A 15,981-nucleotide genomic window follows, 5' to 3' on the forward strand; every position below is an offset into this window, starting at 1 on the left:
TTTAATTGTTTTCTATTTCATTTAATCTTGAAATCTTTTGGTTCGGGGTTATATTTATAAATTTAACCTTTGTTTTTTGTTGTCGGTCTTTCTCTTAACTTTTCAATATGGCCGACCCCTCCCCTGTTATTCGTAAGTGTGTTAATGAAGGGTGTCGTACTCAACTCCCTAAGGGTTCTATAGATCCATACAATATTTGTGTTAAATGTAGGGGAAAACCATGTTCTTTTGATGATCGACGTAATGAATGTTTTTCATTAACGGAAAATGAATGGGTAACTTACGAACGTTATGTTAAAGAGATTAGAGAGGGACAGGGTTAGGCGTAGTTCTTCACGATCTGTTGAGTTAGCCTTACCTAATGTAAATGATCCTATTCCTTCCTCCGTAGTGGTAGATCAGCAACCAAAGGAACCTTCTTTGAAAGACATGTTTACCGCTATTCTGGCTCTCGGTGAAAAAGTTGAGTCGTTAGCGGTGGATAGAAATAAAAAATTTTCTGAAATCAAGGTACTGAAAAATCGTGACTCTGACGGAAATGTGGAAAGTGTTTCGAATGTGTTCAGTGTTGTGGAGGGTGCGTCTGCACGATCTTGTCGTTCGCCCAGCCTACGACCTCTTTCGAGCTCTCGAACCCATGGGAGAAGTAATGCCGGACGGCAAAAGGGAACGAGAAGCTTCATCAATCGTGCAGACGTCCCCTCGAACGTTCCTGCTGCCGTAGCACAGGTCGTTCACCCTCATCGTAGGAAAGATGAGGTTGGTACGTTATCGCCGTCCTCCGATGAAGGTTCGGGTAGTGAAATCTGGCGTCACGCGTCCAGACCGCTCAAAAGATCGCACGCGGTTGTTCAGCGTCCAGAATTGCCTGCACGTCCAAGCTGTAGTACGTGGTATACGCCAGAGAGTTTCCGTTCTCCCGATGTTTGCACGACTGCGAAACGCTCGGACCACGGTGTTCGTGTAGATAGATTACAGTCCGATTCAGAGTTAGTGTCTGTTGCTGAGGTTACTTTTGATGCTCCTCCACTTCCTTCAGACTGGCTTTCGTCACCCGAAAAGCGTGGTGATAGTGATATTGATATCCCTTTAGAAAAGGAGTCGAATGTGCGGACTAACGATCCTAAGTGGTCTATGCTTTTAGACATGAAACAACAGCTCTCGTCGTTCATGGAATCTTATCAACCAGCTGTTGGCAGTGCGATTGGGCGTCAGACGTCAGACCAGTTGTCGCACAGGCGGCCTGTGGTCTCTAGTGCTGACGTGTTATCGCACAGGCGGTCTCCCATTCGCAGTGTTCAACAGTAGGTTGATATAGATGAGTCACATCAGAGAGTTGTTGCCAAACAAATATCGACTTCCGAATGTGATGAAGAACGCCGGCGTCGGCAAGTGGATGCAATGCGTCGCCGTGACGACTCTCAGCAGTCAAATCTTGACGCTATGAAGCGTCAGCGTCAACAGCAAGTAGACGCTAGGCGTCCACGGGACGACCATTACCAGTCTACTTATGACGGCATAGAGCGTCGGCGTCAACAGCAAGCGGACGCTAGGCGTCCACGCGGCGACATTCGGCAGTTGACTCCTGACACCAAGCGTCGTTTCATTCAACAGCAAGCGGACGCTAAGCGTCCACGTGACGACACACGGCAGTTAACCATTGACGTTGGGTGTCAACCAATCCATGGCGTCACACACCAGTCAACCTCTACCTCTCCTCTTCAGTTGGATACAGTTATTGATCATGGCAAGAGGTCTCATTCAGACTTGGATCCTTCAGTTCAGGCTGCAGCAGTTGCTGCACTGCCAGAAGATGAACTTGAAGAGGATTTTGACATTGATGAACCTTTAGAGGCAGTTTCTGAGAATGAAGAAGACAAACATTATCAACATGCTGTTGATCTTAGGAAATTAATGCTAATTCTCACAGACCTTTTTCCTGAACATTTTACCCCTGTGGCCCCTCATTCTCCTCCATCGGAATTTATCTTAGGGACAGCATCTAAAGTGCCAGTTTATACTAAGATGGTACTTTCACGTTCTTCTAAATGAGCATTGAAGTTAATGGGTTCCTGGATGGACTCAAAGAGAACTATTGGCAAAACGGCATTTGCTTTTCCTCCCGCAAGATTGGCCTCTAAATCCAGTGTTTGGTACAAGACGGGTGAAGTGCTGGGCTTGGGATTTCCTTCTTCTGCCCAGGGAGATTTCTCGAGTTTGGTGGATTCTTCTCGTCGTCTGGCCTTAAGGAAAACAAAGGTATGGTGGTCAATGGCAGAGTTCGACCATTTACTTAAGGGTTTGTTCAGGGCCTTTGAGGTGCTAAATTATCTAGACTGGTCTTTGGGAGCCTTAAGCAAGAGGGTCTCCGAAATGAAAGGCACGGACACTAGTGGCCTTGTTAATTTGATGTCCTGCATGGACAAAGGTGTGAGGGATGGCTCTAACGAGTTAGCTGCCCTGTTCATAGCTGGAATAATTAAGAAGAGGGCCACTATGTGTTCCTTTCTCTTGGCAGGAGTTTCGCCTTACCAGAAATCGGAGCTACTATTCGCTCCGTTTTCTGCTACTTTATTTCCACAAGAGTTGGTAGGGGAGGTTGCCACTGCTCTCACCCAGAAGGCCACTCATGATTTGGTGGCCAATACGGCCATGAAAGTTTTACCTTCTGCTTTTTTCGTCTCGTAAACCTAAGGAAAGTTCTACTGGGGTATGACCTTCTCAGTCCTTTCGTGGTAAATCTTCCGGAAGGGGTTCTTTCAAACAAGACGGGAGAAAACCTAGGAGCAGAGGAACCAAGACCGGCCGAGGTAGAGTCTGACTGCCCTATCCTTCAGACAGCAGTAGGTGCCAGGCTGAATTACTTCTGGAAGGCCTGGGAGAGGAATGGAGCGAACCCCTGGTCCGTCCAAGTGTTAAAGGAGGGTTACAAGATCCCATTCCTATCAATTCCTCCATTAGTCACAGATCTGGTGGATCTTTCACCCAAATACAGGGAGGGACCGAAGAAGCAAGCCATGCGGCTTCAGATGTCTCTATTATTAGAGAAACGAGCAATAGAGGAAGTGCAAGATGTAACATCTCCAGGGTTTTATAACCGACTTTTCTTAGTTCCCAAGAGTTCGGGGGAATGGAGACCGGTTCTGGACGTAAGTGTTCTAAATGGTTACGTCCAGAACACGACGTTTACGATGGAGACTCAGAAGACGGTTCTTGCGGCGGTAAGGAGGGGCGATTGGATGGTCTCAATACCTGTAGACCTCCAAGATACCTACTGTATTTCCATATTCCAATTCATCCCAGCTGCAGACGTTATCTGAGATTCATGGACGAAAACAAGGTCTTCCAATTCAGAGCCCTTTGTTTCAGGCTCAGCACGGCTCCTCTATTATTCACCAAGGTCATGCTGAATGTAGCAGGCATGTTGCATTCGAGGGGAATCAGGGCCTCCTTGTACCTGGACGATTGGCTGATAAGAGCCTCCTCAGCCGATTGCTATTTGAAGGACCTAAGAATGACACTGGAATTAACCAAGGAACTGGGCCTCCTGGTGAGTTTGAAAAAATTGCACCTGACTCCATCCCAGGAGATTCTTTATTTGGGGATGGAGATTCACAGTCCGAGTTTTCGGGCTTTTCCGTCGTCTGTGAGGATACAGTCAGCTCTCCAAAAAATCCAAACTTTTCTGAAGAAGGAACTCAGTTCCGTAAGGGAATGGATGAGCCTTCTGGGAACACTCTCATTAGAGAAGTTCGTGACTCTGGGGAGGTTGCATTTACGCCCCCTTCAGTTTCATCTCAATCGGCATTGGAAAAAAGGGGACAGTCTCGACAGGGAAAGCGTTTCCATCACGGACTCCATCAAGTCTCATCTTCAGTGATGGAACAGCAAGCACAGACTGAAGGAAGGCTTGTCTTTACATCAGAAGAGCCCAGACCTCGTGTTGTGTTCCGACGCCTTAAACTCGGGGTGGGGGGCAACACTGGGGAAGAAGGAACTCTCGGGAGCGTGGACAGTGGAGCAAACAGCTCTCCACTTAAACCAAAGGGAGCTTTTGGCAATACATCTGGCCCTCAAAGGCTTCGAAAAGCATATCAGGGGCAAAGTAGTCCAAATCAATTTGGACAGCACTACAGCTCTGGCCTATATAACAAAGCAAGGCGGGACCCACTCATGGACTCTGTACGAGATAGCAAGACCTCTTCTCATATGGGCAGAGGAAAGGAAAGTGACTCTTTTGACTCGGTTCATTCAGGGAGTCAACAAGGTGAGTGCAGACAGACTCAGCAGGAGGGGTCAGATTCTCCCCACAGAATGGATTTTACACCGAGACGTCTGCAAAAGTCTGTGGCGTTTATGGGGTCGTCCTCTCGTGGATCGCTTTGCAACAGTAAAGACAAAGAGACTGGAGTGTTACTGCTCACCAGTACCGGATCCCGAAGCCTTACACATAGACGCTTTTTTAATGAATTGGTCGCACATGGAGGTTTAGGCTTTCCCCCATTCAATATTTTCTACAAAGTGATACAGAAGTTCGTATCCCACGAAGAAACCAGGATGACACTGATAGCTCCGTTCTGGCCGTCAAGGAGCTGGTTTCCAGAGGTACTGGAATGGATGGTAGATTTCCCGAGAAGCCTTCCCTTAAGACCAGATCTTCTCAGACAACCTCATTTGGCTCGAAACCACCTAAACCTCCGAGCTCTACGTCTGACTGCCTTCAGACTATCGAAAAACTTGTTAGAGCTAGAGGATTTTCGAAGAAGGCAGTCAAGGCTATTGCGAGAGCAAGGAGGTCTTCCACCATCAAGGTGTATCAGTCCAAGTGGGAGTTGTTCGGGGAGTGGTGTAGGGCTAACGCGATTTCTTCATCCAGTACCTCTCTAACCCAGATAGCGGATTTCATCCTAGACCTTAGAAATAAACATAACTTCTTGTCCTCTACAATTAAAGGTTACAGAAGTATGTTGGCTACGGTTTTTAGGCATAGGAACTTAGACCTCTCCAATAATAAGGATCTGCAGGACTTGCTTAAGTCTTTTGATACCACCAAGAAAAGAAAATCAGCGCCTCTTGCCTGTAATTTGGATTTGGTGCTTAAATTTCTCATGAGTGACAGGTTTGAGCCTTTGCACTCTGCTTCTTTTAAGGATCTAACCTTGAAAACTTTGTTTCTGGTTAGCCTAGCCACTGCTAAAAGAGTAAGTGAAGTACACGCTTTAAGCAGGAACATTGGTTTTCGGGATGGAAAAGCCATTTGTTCCTTACAACTGGGGTTTTTGGCCAAGAATGAGAATCCTATACGGCCATGGCCCAAATCCTTCGAGATCCCTAACCTTTATGATGTGGTGGGAGATGAGTTGGAGAAGGTGCTCTGTCCAGTAAGAGCATTACGGCTATATGTGGACAGAACGAAGAATCTGAGAGTCGGCTCAGACGCTCTATGGTGTGCAGTCCGAAAACCCTCACTGCCCATGTCAAAGAATGCCGTATCATTTTTCATTAGACTGTTAATTCGAGAAGCTCACGCCTAGTGTGATGAGGCGAACCAGAGGCTTCTTAAAGTAAAGATACATGAAGTCAGAGCAGTAGCGACTTCAGTGGCTTTCAAACTGAATCGTTCTCTGTAAAGTTTGATGGATACGACCTTTTGGAGGAGTAAGTCAGTATTCGCATCTCATTATTTGAAACATGTTCAGACTCTTTATGAGGACTGTTATACGTTGGGTCCATTCGTAGCAGCGAATGCGATAGTAGTTGAGTGATCTACCACTACGTTCCCTTTTCCTAATATCCCCTTTTCTATCTCTTGGAACTCGTAAAGTTATGGTTGTTTGTGGAGATTGGTCGTCAGTCTTCCGCAATCTTTTGTTTAGTCAGGTGGTCAATTTCTTCCTAGAGTGCACCCGGAACAAGGGTATTAGTTGAGGTCCTGTCATGTTATAGGTGGTTGTACCGTTTGACAGCTCCTAGGGATCATCAGCCCCGAGTGGATCGCTGGATCTCCTAAGGATAGCGGACGAAATGAGGCAGAGTATCATTGCTGTCAGCTTCCTTATCAGGTGAGAACCTCTTAAGTTATTATGTAATGCTTAATTGAATTTCCAAATATGTAGCTGTCTCTGACCCGCCACCAAGGGGGTGTCAATCAGCCATTCTTATATAACCAGCGGGTAAGTTTTATATTTAAAAATATTTTCATAATAAAATAAATTTTTGAATATACTTACCCGCTGGTTATATAAGTTAAAAACCTGCCCTCCTCCCCTCTAGAGACTATGAGGCATGGAAGATCTGAGGCTTGTGGGTATAGTTCTACCTGTGGTACCGCGAGGGCGCTGGTGTACACCTGGCATATCTACGATAGCGGCGCGAGATTTTGAAGTTTCTGCCAGGGCGTCAGGAGACTTTAGCCATTCTTATATAACCAGCGGGTAAGTATATTCAAAAATTTATTTTATTATGAAAATATCATATTAGAAATTAAGATAAAAGTGTTCATTCCCTTATCCTCCTGACAAGGGGCAGTATGGATAGTAATATGAACATGTCGTTTTACTTTAGCCATACTTTTATAAACATCATATCATGGAAGGATATGCTGTAACCATCTGTCAAGTGACAGTATCCTAGCCTATATCCTGAAACTCACTTAATAGAAAGTGGATTAGAGTTAACACTTGCTCCTCCTAAGGTCCGAAGGCCGAGACATCCTAGGATTTTAAAACAACCATTTTGTTTATAGGGACTTTCTCCCTCTTAAGGATGTCTCTTATTAAAGGATTAGGGTTTATATCTGTGTAAGAAGAAATTGCAAAAATTTTCCTAATTACAGTGAACCCTCGTTTATCGCGGTAGATAGGTTCCAGACCCGGCCGCGATAGGTGAAAATCCGCGAAGTAGTGACACCATATTTACCTATTTATTTAACATGTATATTTTTGCATCGATTATATTGATTATTCAGTACAGTATGTTGATTTTGTTATTACCAATATTTTACTTAATTTTTCTTAGGACTTCAAAATGAAATGTTTTTCTTTATGACGCCGCCTGAAACGACGGCGTCATAAAGTACGCTCAGTAAACAACCACGCTCAGAACAAAGAAGGCATTTAACGCGCATGATGAAAGTGATAAATAATGATATTTACAGTAAAAGCTTTTAGAAAATATGTTATTACAAATATTATTTACCGTATCTATATAAAATCATACAGTACATACTGTACTTAGCAAAGCAGGAAAACAATTCACGAGAGAAAGAGAGAGAGAGAGAGAGAGAGAGAGAGAGAGAGAGAGAGAGAGAGAGAGAGAGAGAGAGAGAGAGAGAGAGATTGTTTTACGTACGTAAATGTAAATTTTAAACAAAAAAAATATGATAGGTTACAACATGTATACTCTTCAGACTTTTAAAACCTTCCCTTTAACTTAATGCATACAGTACTAAACTAAAACAGGCATAAATATTAAAATGTTAGAATATTAAAGTAAAAAATAAAGATTGTTACTGTACTCACCACGAAAGAAGTTGAAGAAAAACTTGAATGATGATGGCGATGAATTTGCTGCACAGTAGAAATGATGATGATGAAGCTGATGATGTCTTCTACTGTGCAGCCAATGATAGTAGTATTTTACGTCTCTTCAGACGGAGGTGTCTTTTCCTGGGACACCTCTTCAACTTCTTCCTGAGACACTTCTTCAATTTCTTCCGAAGGCGTAGTAGCAGGAGGAACTGGCTCTTTTTTGCGAGGCTGGAAGAACATTGTGATCGGAAGTTGCTGCCGCTGCTTCTTTTTTCGCTCTAAGAGCATCCTGTAGGGAGTCATGATGTCATCGACCTTGTTGGAGAATTGCATAGACCGAACCATATCCTCGTCCCACTCTTGCAACATTTCTTTCAACTCCTTCACATGGTAGCAGGCCTTGGCAAGCCGTTCTAATGTTAAGCCCGTTTCTACGACATTTTCTTGGGTCTCTTCCTGCATTTCACTCTCTTCTTCACTTGCCGATTTCGTCAGGTTTCTAGGTCTGCGTCAGTTAGCGGCTGGGAATGGCAGTCCAACAACTCGACGACGTCTTCAGTCGTCTTGTCGCCAAACCAGTCACCTCCAATTATGGCAGCCAACTGCACAGATTTCCGTATTGCAGAGTGTTGAATCTCAGCAAGTGTAAATCCCTCGTCGTCGTAAACAATTTGGGGCCACAACTTCTTCCAGCTCGCATTCACGGTTGCAGGTTTCATCTCTTGCAGTGCCTTCTGAATATTCTTCAGGCACGTGGCTATGGTGTACTGCCGCCAGTACGCCTTCAAGTTAAAATCTTCATCCTCATCATCTTGGGCAGCATCCACACACGCAACGAGGTCCGCCAAGGTATTCTTTGTGTAGAGGGCCTTGAACGCCCTGATAACCCCCTGGTCCATCGGTTGAATTAATGACGTGGTATTGGGTGGCAGGAACTCAACCTGAATGCCCTCATGCGACAGATCAGTTGCGTGTCCACCAGCGTTATCCATAAGGAGAAGGATCTTGAATGGCAAGCCCTTCTCTACGAGATATTTGCTGACTTGCGGGATGAAACACTGGTGGAACCAGTTGGAGGTCAGCATCTTCGTAATCCATGCTTTTGGATTATGCATCCAGTACACGGGAAGGAGATTCTTGTTTTTATTTTTCAAAGCGCGAGGATTTTTCGACTTATAAATAAGCCCCGGCTTTAGCAAAAATCCAGCAGCATTGCCACACATCACGAGGGTAACGCGATCCTTGAATGCTTTAAAGCCAGAGGCTTTGGCTTCTTCTTTGAACAGGAAAGTTCGCGACGGCATTCTCTTCCAAAACAAGCCGGTCTCATCCATATTAAAGACTTGTTCCGGCTTGTATCCACCTTCGGCGATAATATTCTTGAACGTCTGGTTCACGTAAGTTTCAGCAGCGGCAGTGTCAGCGGAAGCAGCCTCGCCATGCAGGGAAACGCTTTTCAGGGCGAAGCGTTTCTGAAACTTCGCGAACCATCCTTTGCTGGCGGAAAAACGTTGTTTCTGACGCTGGGAATCAGTGGATGTCCCTGGTTGAGGTTCATCTACATCATCATCATCTTCAGCATGGTCGCCATCGTCGTCTTGAGGTTCCTTTGCCGCAAAATTCTCATACAAGCTCAAAGCCTTGGTTCGGATGGTGTTCGTATCCAAGGCTATGTTCTTCTTCCGGCAGTCGGCAATCCACACAGCTAAAGCACCTTCCATGCGTACGATCGTTTTATTATGCGTGGTAACGACTCGCTTCGCTGATCTGCTAAAGGTGATTGCAGCCGTCTTTCTAATGTTCGCCTCGTCCTTCTTGATATAGCGAACGGTGGATTCATTGATTCTAAAATGACGGGCTGCGGACGCAAAACTTCTACCGTCTTTTAACATATCGAGAAGCGTCACCTTCTCAGCAATCGTCATCATCCTTCGGTGGCGTTTAGGCTCACTACCAGCCTTAGTAGAAGCAGAACGCTTTGGAGGCATTGTACAGTAGGGTTTAACAGAAAGTTTAACAAAATGTTCAACTTAAAACAGTCACGCACAGCACAGATTAAAGTTCACAATAACTTAGCAACATCTACACAGCGATACGGCGGGAGACAAAGTGACTGCGGAAAGATGCTGCGGGTTGGAGAAGCGGTCAAAACACCAATCACAGGCTAGATTACAAAACTTGGGTTCTGATTCGTCATCTATCAGCGCTTGAACCAATTACAACCCGTCTTATATGCTACGTAGGTTACCAATTCAAAGTACAAGATACCCTGCGTACAGTATACTGTACAGTAATAATAATAATAAATAATGATACTGTAATAATAATAATAATAATAATAATAATGATAATAATAATAATAACAATAATAATTTTAATAACAACAACAATAATAATAATAATAATAACAATAATAATAATAGCTTTACGTACGCTATTTTACGCTTTTGTTGTAGGATGTGTCTCTCTCTCTCTCTCTCTCTCTCTCTCTCTCTCTCTCTCTCTCTCTCTCTCGTACGCTTATTCGAAATGTGATTTTTGCAACAAAGAATATTATTGGATGCAGTACTACGTACGTATACATACAAAAGATTCATGGAAAAGAAGCACATCCATTACATTTGTAGTACAGTAGTAGCCAACAGCAGCCTTACACCATTCTAATATGGTATGACTGCATCTGATTTGCGTTTCATGTTCGATTTAATTTTACTACGTACTGTATACAGTACTGAATTATCGTATGATCAAATTCTCTTTTCATGTTTTATTTCTTTCTGTGCTTAATTATATGTCATATGTAATGCAATGAACAATCAGTAAGAGCAGATATTACTAATTACAGTATTAATGGAATCACAGGTAACGAAATATCGTATTTGGGGTCTTCAGATATCGCGGTATTTTCGAAATTTCCGGAAAATCCGCGATATGCATATATATATGGGTTATGAAAAAAATCCGCGAAGTGGTGAATCCGCGATGGTTGAACCGCGAAGTAGCGAGGGTTCACTGTATACAAACCCGTTTCCTTTAAGTTATACTTCCCTCCTTATCCACCCCACAAGTATTAGGTAAAGGTCAAAGGACTTAGGTTTGTATACTGTAGTTAGGAAAGATAAATATTACTTTAAAAAAATTATTACAGTGTATTTTAATTTTCAGGAAAGTGGCTATTAGAGTGTGAAAATTCCAGTCACAGTACAATCAGTACAGTATATGGAATAATGTGTGGCATTTGTTTTGTTTGCAGTTTTAATGAAACGGAAATTGATGAGTTGGTAAGTATAATTGTGATTTATGATTTTCGTTGATATGCTCATAAGTTATTGCACACCATAATTTTACTTGTGGTCTCTCAGTGACTCGTATTTTGAATACTGTAATGCTGTTTTGCTTGAATATAATTTCAGAATTCTCTTTGATGAAGCATACTTGAAAAACTTGACATTATGTTTGGTAATTTTGTTTCTCTGAAACTCTTATTTGTTCCGTAACTGAAATACAAACCACGCTATTTAATATGGGTATTACTTTCGGCGTAGCTGAAATGACGAGCCATTAGAATTTTAATGAGGTATTACTACCCCCTCGCTAGTTAGCGAGGGGGTAGGGAGGGGTAGCTCACTTTGCTTTTGGCTCGGGTGATGATCAGACGTGTCTGCTCCCACCCTTGCTTACTTTGACAGGCTTTTGATCTTTGTTTTGCTTTTTCTTTTATACAGCGTGTTTGGAAGTTGGCATTTACCATGCGGAAGTGTCACGGATTACCTGACCGCCCTTGTGGAACTTATATGTCGGCGGTCGACACGGACCCTCACACCTTGTGTCCTTTTTGTAGGGGTCAAGGTTGTGACAGAAATAAAGTATGTGGTGAGTGTAGGGAGTGGTCTACCTCGCAGTGGGAGAGGTTTTCCCGGAGCCGGAAGAAGAAGTCCAAACGGGATATTTCTCCTTCAAGGGTTTCCTTGAAGAAAGAAAATCCCAAGGACTCTTCTTCTGTGGCCCAAACCTCCTCCGAAGCTCCCACTCGATCGGTCTCTCCCGAGAGGCCGTCGAGTGGTAGCGCAGGCCGTACTTACGTTCACCAACCATGGGGTTCGGGAGAGGGAGTTGCCTCCCATAGCGAGGCAGCTCCTCCTCCTCCTCCGGGGGAGGTTATTTCTGATAACAATGTCTCTAACAATGATTTGTTGCAGCTTTGGGCTTCCTTGGGGCTTCAGGGTTTGCCCTCCAAGGAAGCCCTGTTTGACATAATCAGGTTGGGAGCTGCTGTCAAACAGTCGCCGGCGGTAGCAGAGGTTGACTCTCTGTCTATCGTCGATGATGTTGTGGCAGAGGCTTCCGACGAGTTGGGTCAAATCTCTGCTATGGTTGCTGATGTAGCTGAAGGCTTAGTTCCCCCCTCCGAACATCCTTCGAGGGAGGAGCTAAGTCCAACGGTCTCTCCTGCAGGTGATTCTCCCCCTCGGGGGAGTTCACTAACAGAGACTCCTCTTCGGAGGACTGATGATGGTCTGCCTGCTGCCCCTAGAGGACGTATCAGACGTAAGGCTCGCCCTCCTCTTCTCCGTAGAGGCCTTCCTTCTCCCCACAAGGGAGTTAGGAGGCTCCTCTTCGGTTCTTCGCCTTCGCAGTCCCCTGCAGAGGATTCTCCTCGCCGTGCACCGACCATTACAGCTGTATCCCTGGACCTCTCTGCTGATCGTTCACGATCTCCTTCGCCTGCCAGACCTGTGGACCTGCCGTCTCCGTTCTGGCTGCTGACGCGCTGTGGGCGCCCACGCACCCCGTTATCCAACGGGCACTGGTCCCTTCGCGGCAAAAGGGGCTTTCTCACATTGTGAGTAAGTCCCTTAAGCGCCAGGTATCCCCTGCGCGCCAAAGTTCTCCTGCGCGTCCGCGCGCAAGTTCGCGTAAGCGCTCGCCTGCTGTTCCTGAGACTTCCCTTCAGAGACATCCTGTTCCAGGGACAACGCGCCAGCGATCTCCTGTTGCTGAGTCTACGCGCCAGCGCTCTCCTGCTCGCCAGCGCTCTCCTGCTCGCCAGCGCTCTCCTGCTCGCCAGCGATCTCCTGTACGCCAGCGGTCTTCTCGCCAGTGCACAACTGCGCGCCACGCGCGCCCACGATCTCCAGCTCGCCAGCGCTCTTCACCTGCGCGAGAGCATTCACCTGCGCGCCAGCGTTCACCTGCGCGCCATCGCGCGCAGTCACCATCGCACGCACCTGTTCCAGCCCCTGCTGTGCGCCCTTCTAGAGCTCATCGAGATCCTGCGCGCCCACGTGCCCGTGAGCAATCACCTCCGCGCGCCCACGTGCCCGTGAGCAATCACCTCCGCGCGCGCTGGCGCTTGCACACCCTTCTGCGCACCCTCTGCCTTCGCCAGATCGCGCACCTGTGAGCCCGCGCGCTCCTTCACCTGCGCGCCATCGCTCGCCAACGCGTCCACTCGCCCACGCACTATAGATCACCTGCGCGCCCACACGCCCACACGCCCCCTCGCCTGTGCGCAGTTGCTCGCCTGCGCGCCATCGCTCGCATGTGCGCCATCGCTCGCCTGCACGCCAGCGCTCGCCCGCACGCCCTCGCCCTCATCTCCGCGCGCCCGTTCGCCCACGCGCGAACCAGGGAAAATCCCATCGCGCGAACCAGGGAAAATCCCATCGCGCGAACCAGGGAAAATCCCATCGCGCGATTCCCATCGGGATTCACAGCGCGAGCCCCTGCTCGAGGCTACAGGAACGAGAGCTTCCAGGTCGTCATCTTCACGTTCCCTCCCCCCCCCCTCCCCGCAAGCGCAGAACAGCGCGCTCGCAGGAGGAGGGGAAATCTCCAGATAGGTCCAGGAACCAACCTTCTTCTTCCCTTTCTTTTCAGGCAGGTCCAGTTATAATTTCTACTCCGAAGGATCGCCTGATCCCCTTCCCTTCAGAGGGAGTCTCTGATAGCGATGCTGTCAGTAAGCAGCCATGTTTCGGGTCCCTTATCAGAGCTGTCGTGCAGGCTGTCAAACCTGCCTTCTCTGAGATGGGCCTCAAATCAATGGCAGCTCCGACCCCACTGAAGAGGAAGAGAGGAGTAGAAGTCGTGGTAACTTCTCCCAGGGCCAAGCTGGCTCCCAAGAAATCCTTGAGGCAGGCTCCCCCCCCCCCGACTTTCTCTCCCTCTCCTGTGGACGAGGATTTTCCGTCCTCAGGGGAGTCTACCGAGGTGAGGCGTTCTCCCATCGCACCAATGGGAGAAACCCCACCTCGCGCAGAATCTTCCAGGGTTGGGGTGGAGAAGAGCCCCCAGACTTCGTTGTTGGAGGCCTGTATTCGTCCCAGGAGGGAACCTAAGGACTCTAAGACCATCCCCAAGTCATCCTCGAGGATTCGACCAGAGCCAATGAGACCCGCAGAGAACATCCAAGTGTCCCCCCAAGAAGAGCCTTTTGGGACAGGAGACAGGAGTCAGAGCATGCCTTCTGGCAGGTTCTGACCCTGATGAGGCATCTCAACGGGTTCCCGGACCCTGAGATTGCTCCTCGAGAGGGCAAGGACACGGTCCTGGACCGAGTCTTTGGCACCCAGAAGCCCTCTAAGGCCAGTGCGGCTTTGCCCTGGTCCCAAGGGGTGAAGAGTGCCAGGGATAATGTTGAGGGCCAGCTCTCCGAGGTCGCCTCCTCCAGCTGTTCCACTGCTGGCAACAAGCTCTTCCCTCCTCCTCGTATCCACCAGAGGAGATACTTTGAGATCATGGAGGAGTCTTGCTTAGCTCTTCCCGTGCACCACTCTGTGGAAGAGCTTGCCAAGGGAGTCCCTCTAGAGAGGCTCTCTAGCCGGCAAGTGACTTTCTCGGCGACAGAGATCTTAAGTCAGGAGAAGGTTGCGAAGTGTGCCATGCAGGCTACTTCGTGGCTGGACGTCTGGCTGGGGTCTCTTGGCATCCTGTTGCGATCCGAGGACCTGTCCAAGGAAAGCTCCAGGAAGGCCCTGGAGACCTTCCTCCTTTCGGGAACCCGCACCATTGAGTTTCTGGTCCACCAAGTCTCGAACTTGTGGGCCAATTCCATTCTGAAACGACGTGATGCGGTGGCAGAGAGGTTCCACACGAAGGTCCCAGCCGTCGAGGTCTGCAGGCTCAGACATTCTTCCCTCTTGGGAAAGAATCTGTTTGAGCCTAAAGACATGGAACAGGCAGCTGAGAGGTGGAGGAAGTCCAACCAGGACTCTCTCCTTCATAGGGCTCTTACATCAAAGCCTTATAAACCTCCAGCACCTCAACAACCTCGCCAGTCCAAGACGACAAAACTGGCAGTGGCAGCAAAGGCAACGGTGTCGAAGCCCTTTCCTGACAAAGACAGGAAAGGCAAAAGGTCCTCCAGGGGAGGGAGAAATCCTAGAGGGAGTGGCCGAGGCTGCAAACGCTAGGATTGGCAGTCCCCCTGCATGTCCATCAGTAGGGGGATGCCTACAAAGTTGCGCGATAAGGTGGCAGCAACTCGGGGCAGATTCCTGGACGATTTCCATAATCGGTCAGGGATATCGCGTCCCGTTCACAACATCTCTACCTCCCCTGACAGCGGATCCAGTGTCGTTGAGCTCCTTTGCTATGGGATCAGCAAAGGGGCAAGCCCTATGGGCAGAAGTCGAAACCATGTTGAAGAAAGACGCTCTCCAGGAGGTTGTTGACGGTTCCCCAGGCTTCTTCAGTCGAATCTTTCTTGTAAGGAAGGCGTCTGGAGGCTGGAGACCAGTCATCGACCTCTCAGCTCTGAACAGGTTTGTCAAACAAACCCCGTTCAGCATGGAAACGGCAGACACGGTCAGACTTGCAGTGAGACCACAAGACTTCATGTGTACACTGGACCTGAAGGACGCGTGCTTCCAGATCCCAGTCCATCCGTCTTCAAGGAAGTACTTAAGATTCAGCCTAGACAACAAGATCTACCAGTTCAAGGTGCTATGTTTCGGTCTCTCCACAGCACCTCAGGTATTTACTAGAGTGTTCACCCTGATTTCCTCGTGGGCACACAGGATCGGCATCCGTCTCCTCCGTTATCTGGACGACTGGCTGATCCTGGCAGAATCGGAGTCGACCCTTCTTCGACACCGAGACAAGCTTCTGGAAGTTTGCCAAGATCTAGGGATCATGGTAAATCTCGAGAAGTCTTCTCTGCTGCCAACTCGACGACTGGTATATCTAGGCATGATCTTGGACACCAATCTCCACAAAGCCTTCCCATCAGACGACAGGATAGCAAGGCTGAGGAGGGTCGCAGACCCTTTCCTCAGGCGAGAAAAACTCCCAGCTCAATTGTGGTTACGTCTCCTCGGTCACCTTTCTTCCCTGGCCCGTCTAGTTCCGAACGGTCGCCTCAGGATGAGATCCCTGCAATGGCGACTCAAGTCCCGATGGAATCAAGGACACGATTCCCCGGACGTCCTGGTCCCTGTGGGTCCTGCGG

At 47.7% G+C, this 15,981-nt stretch overlaps 1 protein-coding gene across 2 annotated transcripts in view; it reads left to right on the top strand.

Moving 5' to 3' along the window:
* Positions 1-15,981, top strand: part of LOC137614701 (asparagine synthetase domain-containing protein 1) — a 94,953-nt gene that overhangs the window by 29,503 nt on the left and 49,469 nt on the right. For both annotated transcript variants that reach the window (XM_068344388.1, XM_068344389.1), the window contains exon 2: positions 10,695-10,810. In XM_068344388.1, coding sequence (XP_068200489.1) covers positions 10,757-10,810 — 54 coding nt within the window. In that variant the 5' untranslated portion in view covers positions 10,695-10,756. The remainder of the gene's footprint in view (positions 1-10,694; positions 10,811-15,981) is intronic.

This window comes from Palaemon carinicauda, chromosome 21, assembly GCF_036898095.1.
Source record: "Palaemon carinicauda isolate YSFRI2023 chromosome 21, ASM3689809v2, whole genome shotgun sequence".
In the NCBI taxonomy this organism is placed as follows: Eukaryota; Metazoa; Arthropoda; class Malacostraca; order Decapoda; family Palaemonidae; genus Palaemon; species Palaemon carinicauda.